Source organism: Anoplopoma fimbria, chromosome 20, assembly GCF_027596085.1.
Source record: "Anoplopoma fimbria isolate UVic2021 breed Golden Eagle Sablefish chromosome 20, Afim_UVic_2022, whole genome shotgun sequence".
Taxonomy (NCBI): Eukaryota; Metazoa; Chordata; class Actinopteri; order Perciformes; family Anoplopomatidae; genus Anoplopoma; species Anoplopoma fimbria.
This window is the reverse complement of record NC_072468.1, coordinates 9,557,160-9,567,382: the sequence shown is the minus strand read 5'-3', so window position 1 is coordinate 9,567,382 and position 10,223 is coordinate 9,557,160. Positions and strand designations below refer to the sequence as shown.

At 48.3% G+C, this 10,223-nt stretch overlaps 1 protein-coding gene across 1 annotated transcript in view; it reads right to left on the bottom strand.

Moving 5' to 3' along the window:
• Window positions 1-101: 101 nt before the first annotated feature.
• zfpm2a (zinc finger protein, FOG family member 2a) overlaps window positions 102-10,223 on the bottom strand; it is a 120,826-nt gene continuing 110,704 nt past the window's right edge. Inside the window, exons 6-8 of the mRNA XM_054621880.1 lie at window positions 4,096-4,302; window positions 3,112-3,339; window positions 102-2,767 (exon numbers count right to left, since the gene is read on the bottom strand). Of these exons, the coding sequence (XP_054477855.1) occupies window positions 171-2,767; window positions 3,112-3,339; window positions 4,096-4,302 (3,032 nt within the window). The 3' untranslated portion in view covers window positions 102-170. The remainder of the gene's footprint in view (window positions 2,768-3,111; window positions 3,340-4,095; window positions 4,303-10,223) is intronic.

The following is a 10,223-nucleotide window of genomic DNA, read 5'->3' as shown; positions in this document are numbered from 1 at the left end:
AAGAAGCTTCTCTTGATTGTCCACGAGCAGCGTTTAGCACTGCATGATGCACTATTCCAGACACAACAGTGTACCAAAACAAAGGAGGAAAAAAGGGGGTAAAAGTTGGGTGGGGGGAGGGGGTAAAAGGTGTGGGAGTGAGAAGATGAGCACGTCTTCCTCTTCTCAACTTATTTGACATGCTCTGCAGCATGTGATGAACAGTAAAACTTCTTATGGGTAATAAAGTTTGACAGGTTGTTGAACTGGATATCACAGAGGCGGCAGTACTTGCCACTTCCAGAGCCGTTCACGCCTTTGTTGGCTGTGGGCGCCGCCTCCTCGCCCGGAGACTTGGAGGAAGGCGACATGTTCTCGTTGGAGTCGGCCTGGTTCTCGCCGGCCCACGTAGGTGACGGATTAGGAGGTTGGCCGTCTGGCTGGGGCTGATTCTCCTGCTGCGGTGGAGCTGTGCCCGAACGCTCCTCGGGCTTGTGCCCCCCGTTGACGATGACCATGCCCCGGTTTTTGGGGAGAAGGGGAAGGGGCTCCTTGCCAGGGTGGGGGCAGCCGTTAGCAGCAGGCTGCTGGGCCGGCTCTCTGGTCGCTCCTGCCTCTCCTCCTCCTCCTCCTGTGCCTCCTCCCCCGTTAACGCTCTGCTCCTGCTCGCTGGGCTCTCCCTGCATCACTGGTCCCCCGGTCACATAATCGGTTGGCTTTATCCCAAAATACGGCGATAGTTGCTCGGGACCTTTCACCTTCTTTATTGCTCCGGGATAAAGGCAGTGGGGCAGAAACATATTCTTGTTCTCGTCTTTTGATGGGATGAGCTGGGGCTCAGCAAAAGGCTTGAGTCCTGGCACGTTCCCCAGGTGAGGGGGGAACATGCCTCCATTCTGCACCATCCCCTTCCCACTGCCATTCTTCTCACACTTGCCCGGGCTCTTATCGTAGACGTCATCAGGGTTGTTATTGCCTTCGCTCTTCACATCTGGGAACATGGTCGGCTCCAGGCTGCCAGTCTCATTGTGTTGTTGCTGCTGTTGTGGCTGTTGTTGAGCGGCGGCGGCGGCGGCGGCAGCAGCGGCGGCGGCTGTTGCAGGGCAAAAGTTCTGTTTGTGCGCCAGGTAGTTCTCCACTTTGTTAAAACTTATCTTGCACACGGCACATTCGTGATAGTCCAACAGTCTTTTTGGGGAGCTACATGTCTTGTCGGAGACAGGCGAACACTTTTTGCTGAGATCAATGGGGGCGTCCAGCTCCTGCTGCTCCACTGTATTGCATTTGGGAGCCAGAATAGGTTTAGTGACGGTCAAGGAGGCTTCCAGGTGTTTGGGTACCATGCCGGGAAAGATGTCGCAGCGCGGGTGGAAGCGGTCTGCTAGGCTCTCTACAGCTTCCTGGGATGTACAAGGGTTCATAGGAGGAACCCCGAGGAAACCTGCCTGACCCATAGGGTTCCTCTGGTGGTCCTGGTCTGGCAGACACATCTCGTACATCTTCCTGCGCTTGCGGGCCCTTATGGTTCTCTGCATGGAGGGTACCTTGTTGCTGGACATACGTTTCATGGGCGGGTCATGACGCGTGGCACAGTAGTACTGCTTGTGGACCATGAAGGTCTCGTGACGACTGAAGGTGATATTGCAGGCTTCGCAGGTTGTCTTGTTTGGGTCATTGTCACTTTCCACCAAACCTGTACTGGGGCTTTTCCCCTCCAGTTGCTTGCCGTTCAGCCTCTCCTCAGCACCTGTCGGGGTAGAGACCTTCTTCACCTGTCCGGCTAGATCCTTCTCAGGCCCTTTGGCCCCAGCGTTGATCATGTCCAAAACATTGGTGTTCAGACATGCAGACTGCATGAGGTGGTTGTCGGCGTCTGTAGGGTGGCAACCGGTCAACATGCTAACAGAACTGTGACCACTGTTGGGGCTCACCGCCTCGGGAACCTTATCCGAGAGGGCGGAGAAGTCCGGTGACTTTGCCATGTGTTGCCAGCGGCTGTTACAGTAGTGCTTTTTGTGGACCAAATAGTTGTCCAGGTTGCTGAAGGTGATATTGCATTCGAAACAGGTGGCCCCTTTGGGCATGAGAGGGCTGTAGATGACAGGGGGGTAGCTGTTCCCTCCGTGGCGCAGCCTCCGGTGAACAAGCTCTGACATTTTAGCCAGAATCTCAGAAGCCTGCGGGACTACTGAAATGTCTTGGGAGAAAGCAAACTGAGACAAGAAGGGGCCCATGGGAAATGTAGGCATGTTATGCTGCACAGGGGAGGAGGCCAGCCGGGGGCTGGAGGGCTCAGACTTGATCCTAGTGTAAGAAAAACTGGCTTTGCTGCCTGGGTGGGCCTCTCCCTTCTGAACAGACAGCATGGGCTTCTTCTCAGCCTTGTCAGCCTCTCCGTCTGTGCTGGTCTCCTTGTTGAGGGTCCCTTTGGGACTCCCCAGCAGAGCATCCTTCCTGTTGGCCAGCTCAGCGCGGGCCTGCTGCTGCTGCTGCTGCTGCTGCTGCTGCTGCTGCTGCTGCTGCTGGAGGCTTTCCTCGGGCCCCCTGGGGGAATGCTCGGTGCCGTCGCCTTCCCTGTGAAGTTTGCTGCCGTGCCCATGTAAGTCCTGATGCTGTAAGAGTTCCCTGTGGCTCTGGAAGCTGATATGGCAGTGATTGCATCTGAAGGCCGCCTGTGACAGGTGAGACATGATGTGATGCTGGAATGTAATAAGAGAATCTGCCGTGTAGTTACAGATTGTGCATTTCAAGCTGGTGCCAGGAGGGAGGCTCTCTTCCATTTTGACACCTGTGAAGGAGATAAAAGGGAGAAATGCTCAGAATCTCGCCTCCCACTTCTCCTTTAGAGTTAACTGTAGAAACCATCAAACGCTCATGCATTATGCCAAGCTTATTCCCCTCCACTAGATATATATTTTTCGCTCAAGGATAAACTGTCAACTGTGGTAGCTGACAGGAGGATATGTATATTTTTGAAAAGAAACGACATTTTTCTAAACCTGTGTAAAACCTTGTCTTTTTCTTTTTTCTAAAACACTTTTAAAACCTTCTTTCTTTTAAAAATGTATTGAAAGTAGCCATCATCAAGAACAGACTATATAAAAACAAAGATTTTTTCCATCCTTCACTCACCACTGTGTGAGGTGCTCAAGTGCATTTCCAGGGCCCTGGCTCCGGAGAAGCTCTTATTGCACTGTGGAAAGGGACACATGTTGGGCGTCTGATGGGGGCTGTTGTCGTTTTCCTCCACCACTGTCTCTGGCTCCCTCTGCCGCCCGCTGCAGTAGTACATCAGATGGGCCTGCAGGTTCCTCTCGCTCCTAAACCAGATTCCACATGCCTTGCAAGGGAAGATGTCCTCTGGAGGGGGGGACGGAGAGGGGACAAAGGGGACATGATATCAGGATAAATCCAGCACTTTCATATTCATGCACAAAGATAAAGAGCTTGCACACATGCAGGCATACATATACACTCCTCCTCCGTCTCCACTTCTACAGCTCTGACTCTCAAAGCCCGCGTTAAAAGGCTTTTCCAACAAATCCTCAGCTGCTGCATATCGCTGTGTTGCTACCACTCGGTTGGTGCCCTTTCTCAAGGGCAAACAAGAACACTGGACCATCTGCTTACAGAAGCCTCCCTGTCGAGCTGAACCCAGATAGCCCTCGCTAAGTAAACAAACACACTATTTGCATGAGGCGTGTATTTTGCAATTAACACGTTCGTGCGAGCCGCGGTGTGTTTATGTGAACCCAAAACTTGAAGGTCGATGGCTCTTATCTCCAGCGCAGAGACTCATCTGGGTTAATCTACGCCCGGCGGAGACGACGCTCCTTGTTAAGCAGGTGACTGAGTGCAGGCTGCGGACTGTGTGTGTGTGTGTGTGTGTGTGTGTGTGTGTGTGTGTGTGTGTGTGTGTGTGTGTGTGTGTGTGTGTGTGTGTGTGTGTGTGTGTGTGTGTGTGTGTGTGTGTGTGTGTGTGTGTGTGTGTGTGTGTGTGTGTGTGTGTGTGTGTGTGTGTGTGTGTGTGAGAGAACAAGAGCATGCACGCGTGTCTAAACAAAAGCCTGTCTGGTTCCAGCTCCCCGCGCTCCTGTTCGGTGCACGGACACTCACTGTTGACGATGGCGGTGGGCAGGATGGACGCCATGGCGGCCTGCTGCGGCAGGAGCTGGATGCTGTCCAGCAGCCTGGCTGGGTACATGCCCTCGCTCAGAGACATGTGGTTCACCGCCTGCAGACGCGAGTCAAAGTCCACGGCGAACGCCACCAGCTCCTCGCCCTCCATCATGTTCTTGGTGGTGGTGCACCACAGTTGGCCACCTGGACAAAGCGGAGAGAGGGAGGAAGACATTTAAATGCTTGCTGCGAGAAGAGAGAAAAAAAGAAAAGCTTTGCTGCATGTAAACATGAGTCGTTCCGGACTTGAATGTCAGGGTGTTATGCAACGTTAGAACTCATACTTGTGTGCGCCTTGGGTGCAACTCAATCTCCTCAACTCAGCATTTCAACGGTGTGTTGCGTAACAGTGGAATGGCGTTTGTGGTTCACACAGCATTGGAAGAATCACATTCAAACATTTCCACAGCTACACGTATTTCTAAAATCAGTGCCCTCATTACTGGATATTCATGAGGGCTATTTTTGATGTAGTTCCAATAAAAAATATTTGCAGTGAGGTCTGAAATGGAGACACTGTTTCTGGAAAGACACCTCAATGTCAATGCTATGAGCACTTAGAATAAAATTACATTCACCTCCACCGATCTGTCGTGGAGGCAGAAATCTCTTAGACTAAAAAAATCGGTTCAAATCTAGCCAAAACTACACAAGCAAAGGTGAATAATTGTCACTAAAACGTGTTTTCCAGCCGCAAGGCAAACCTCAACTGGGTAAACTGTAGCCTACAGTTGCTGTTGTCAGCTAGAACACTGAGACAGGTCCTTCATATTATTAGATTGTTGTGTTTTGGGATTAAGCATTCCTCTGAAATCTTCTGAACATATTCATTAAGTCAGAGAAGAGGGGGGGTTGAGGGAGGAAGGAAGCGGGGAGGGTGGAGAGAGTGAAGGTTTTAGCTTAGATAATATTTATCTCGGCACATGACAGGCTTTTCAGCTGCACTTCATTTTTCCATTGAAGAGATTAAAGTTTTTAATGTGACTATTTACAGGAATCTGGCCGGGGAGATAACAACAAACCATGATACGCTCCTGCTAAATGGCAGAATTAGGACATTGTTTCTGAGGAAAAGCCGGACAATTAATTAAAGCGCGCTGTTGGCTCTCAAAGATGTGCAAACATGGCGACGGAGTGTCAGGCTGAGAGGGGACGTGTGATTTTTGAGCCCCGGCTGATGTGGAATAAAGAGTCCTGAGGAGAGAGGTATGAAGGCGGGGGTGGAGACTCGGCTAGAAAAGACAACACACACACACACACACACACACACACACACACACACACACACACACACACACACACACACACACACACACACACACACACACACGTGGAACACTGATTACTCATGTTTAAAACCACCCTGTAGATGAAGGGAAGGTGCTCCAGTGCAGCTCTGTGTCGAACAAAAACACAGTCACCATGACTTTACACCATTACCACATGTCTTATGTGTAAATCATCGTTAAGTTTCCCGTTTTGGACTTGCCCCATTATTTTAATTCCAAATTGAATATTGCAGATTTCACATGTTTTGATTAAAACCTTCACCAGCCCCGTCCTATCTGCCGGTGAAGCGCTGGAAATTAGACCAGCACAAACGTGTCAAAGGAGTGAAATAGTATTAAAATATGCTATCTTTCAAAGTCCCATTTGTGTGCAGGCTTCCTTCCTGTGAGTGTGTGTGTGTGTGTGTGTGTGTGTGTGTGCCTGCGTGTGCATGTCAGCGCTGCTTTAAAGAGCAGCTCCTATCTGTCGGCCAATCTGCCGTGACGAGACGCACACTTCAGGCCGCTCCACTTCATCGTTTTGATTCTGTCATACCACACACTGCCTGGAGAGGCCCTTTGAATTTTTATCTCCTAATTAAAATAACAAAACTCCCCTCCACTGTCTGCCCAAGTTACCATCAAGGTAGATACAAACTGCCAGCGACAATGGCGGGGAATATATATCGCAGTCGCAGCCACAAAAGTTTCTCGCCTCTGAATGGATCTCTTAGTTCACACGCGCTCGGCTTACAAAGAGAATTATGAACGAGGCCCCGCTGACGCTCAGATACAAATCAGTGTTTTTTTGGATCAATCCAAATCAAAGATGCTGTTCGCTTTCCCTCAGCCGAAATGAAGCCGATTAAATGTTTTTTACTGCGTTTTTTTATGCACTCCGATTGCATCCCTTCAGCCAAGAGTGCTACAGATCCATCTGTTGTGTGCGAGCAATGCTGGAAGTGAGTTTTTAGGACTGCATGTCCCAGTTTTACTGAGCCACACAAAACACTGAGGCAGCACTTGTTACAGTCACTCAACCAAGACGAGCTAGTAAGATACATGTGCTCCGGCTGCAGGATTACGGTTTAAAAACTACACCATAGGTTGTCATCAGAATTTAAAATCATAGCTGTTTCTCTCAGATGTTTGACAGGTCTTACTGCAATTTTGTACATCATGGGTGTATATATATATATATTGACTTGTAACTTCACACACAAGACATTTAGGAATCTAAAACTTAGATATGCAAACGTGTGATTGTGCAGCCGTAACATCTGCAAGTTTGCACTCTATCAACTGCAATCAAAGTACCTACAGTGCATGCATCATGCACATAAGAAGATGCAAGGCATAGAAAACAGTCGGCGCCGAGTCGTTCACATTCCACGAAGGAGCTCAATGGAAAGATTGGCCATGGCTGTTTCCCTCTGCCAGCCTGTTTTCACGACAGGTGATTTAAATCGCAGAAACGCAGGTGAGCCGCCGACGACAATGGCAGTGACAGAGTTGAGCCGGGAGGGGTCAAGAGTTGGAGCGTAAAGCATTGAAAAAAGCTCGAGTGGCGAAACTGGGGTAAAGGCCGAGGGGAAAAAGTGCAGCTCGCGATTTGCACTTGTTTGCCTGCTAACTGTCTGCAGTGAGCCGCCTTTGTGCAGTGGCCAATGCAGTTGGAACGAAGGCTATTGTCTGAATCCTCCTGCAGAGCACCTGATAAAAGAATAAAGAACTATGACATATTCTAAAAACAATGGAGGAATTAAAGGGAGACAATAGGCCAGCTGCCTCATTAAAACAATCAAAAACCGGCATCCTGTACGTAGTCCAGATAATTAAAAAAAACCACTGCTTCCTGCAGTCTCTCAATGGCATATCCACCCGGCTCACCGAGGCCCTGAGACTATGGCTCTGCTGGCTAAATGCCCTCTCCTCCTCTCCTCCCCTTTGATTAACGCTTCATTTGAACATGCAGTTGAAGATGAACATATGAGGGAATTCATGAAACAAAATTATAATGCAGACCCCTTTTCTCCTTCTATAAGCACTTATAAACTAATCAAATGTCTCAGGATGAATCACAGGGACTCCGAGGTGTGTGTGTGTGTGTGTGTGTGTGTGTGTGTGTGTGGGGTGTGTGTGTGTGTGTGTGTGTGTGTGTGTGTGTGTGTGTGTGTGTGTGTGTGTGTGTGTGTGTGTGTGTGTCGCCTCCCCTTCGCCTAAAGCCCTGAGAGATTTCAAAGTGCAGGCATCACAGGGCATTTTTTAATTTGCTCACTTTAAATGACTTTATAAAAAAAACGGATGTGTACAGTATCTGTGTATGTATGGGTGGGGGGAGAAGGGGAGAGGCAGAGAGAAAAGAGCATGAGATACTTGAGCAGGAATATTTTTTTATATATATTTTTTTTTTGGGCTCCCTGCAAACCGTGCCGCCGACCACCATATCTTAATGAAGCCGCAAACAAATCTCTCACGCCTCGCACAGAAGCTGAGAGACAACAAAGCAGGCAACTAAAAAAAAAAATAACAAAAAATAATAAATAAATAACAGAAGGGGCCCGGATAATTAAACTGGCCTGAAGACAGGTATTCAAAAAATGTTGGTGTGTAAACAGCACAACTCTTTAATAGTTGAGCTGTAAAATGCGTAGTTAAGCACATCAGCACTCTCCTCTCTCCCATCTGTCCAAACACATTACCGCTGCAGAGGCCATTACTGCGTCGCAGCCTCATATCACTGGGAGGGGCTGAATGGGGCTTCTGGGTAAAACTAACAGTGCCCCCCCCCCCCCCCCTTGGCGTTACCTGAATGGGTCACGTGTTATAAAGCACTTTGAGAAACAGGAGAGAATATGTGCCATTGTATACATATTTTTGTTTTTTTAAAGTTTCAAATCTACATCTAATTTCTCTTTGTCGACCCTGGTGTTCATCCCCCCCCCCCCTCCGTTTGTTCATCCTGCTCCTTTAAGTCGTCTTCTCTGTCTATTATTAACTGCTGGTCTTAATTGCGTAGTGAGGCTAGTGGCGCCTGAAGCCTGCAGCCACAGAGAGGGGTTGTAATTAAAGACCTCTGCTCCTCTTGTCTCCACATCAGCTCCCCAAACTCCTCCCGGTCACACGGGGAGCGAGCGTCCCTCACACCCGCGAATAGCAAGCAGCCGCGTCCGCGCAGTTGTTGTTAAACCTTAAAACCGCGGATGAACAATATAGGTCCTGCGCCCGCTGACGGCAGACAGGTGAGCTTCGAAACAAAAAAGCCTCCTGATGAATGCTTGTTAATATTTGGACCGTTTTTGGGGTTTTTTTTTTCCCCGGAACGTCAGAAACACACATTGGGGTGAGTCATGGCTGTCAAGCTCGCGTCACAAGCAAACAGAGAGAAAGAGAGAGAGAGAGAGAGAGAGAGAGAGAGGGAGGAAAACGCTGAGTTAGACCCGAGCGGGGCACATCATTCACGGGGTCAAACAAGCTTACTATTATTGACGGTACACTAAACTAGAATTAGCTGACTCTACTATTATTTCACCAAGGCACTGACACAGATTGACTCTCTCTCTCTCTCTCTCTCTCTCTCCCCACTTCTATCCCTCCTCCTCCTCCTTCCTCATCGCTTCGTGTCCCGGCCACCAGGAGGCGCTCTTCTCATGCTCCAGCCGCAGCCCGGTGGATCGGTGTGTGTCTGCTGTGGTGATGCAGAGGCGCCTCAGACATGGCAGAGCACAGAGCAGGCACCGGTCTGCAGGCAGGTGCTACAGACCTCCTCTCTCCTGAGGAACGTATGCGGATCAAACTGGCCTTCTTCTGACTTCATGTTTGAGGTGATCTTTGCGTCGAGTGTGCTTAAGAACGTGGGACTAAAAATCTCTGATTTTTTGTTTCTATTTTTATGTCTAATAATCTGTGTGTCTGTTGTCGATTCATTGCTGTAATTGCAGTAATTAAGCATACCAGAGTTTTTTTTTTTTCAACATATTTATATTTATAAAATGTCCTAATTGCAGCAGGAAAAAAAACCTCATGTCCCAGAGGAATAAATATATTTCAGTAAATATGTGTTTACAGAGCCCCGACTTGTCTTGTCTTGCCCCCCCCCCCCAAAATAAATAAATAAATAACCCCAGATGTATCCCTCCTCGTGCACTGCAGCGACAACACTAATTTTAGCATCAAGTGTTATTTTTTTTTAATTTGTTTTGCAGATCTAGCCGGGCAGACCTAGAGCTCATGGATGGCCTCGAGCGAATGGCACGCGGGTCAGAATCCACAAATTAAAAAAAAAAAAAAAAAAAAAAAAACCTCCCAGGGGGAGCCACGCGCACGCCGCTCCCCTCCACGTGCATACATTCACAGGCAACAAAGACATTAAAAGCAGCGCGCGCCCCGAACAATGTCATTGGGCGCACATTCATGAACTGTTTGAACACACAGAAAACTGCAGTGATTCAGCAAATGTATTGCTGTGTAAAAAAAAAAAAAAAAACGACAGAAATTAAAACGTTTCACTTTGAAATGAAAAGATCTCCGGCTGTAGTCTCTGGAGACGCTTGTTCTACAGTGAGAACGACACTGGCAGGAGGATGTTTGCCTGCTAATGGTGTTGTAATCATTTTGAGAGAGAGGGAGAGTGGGGAAAAAGATTTGAATTAGCAGCTATATTAGAGTGTAATGCAATGTTTTCAATTCATACTAATGTATTGATATTTAATTGAGGGACATTTAATCACCTGTTTTACTATGATTTTTAAAAAAAAATATTTTAAGAAGTTAAAAAACAAATATATTTTTGACATA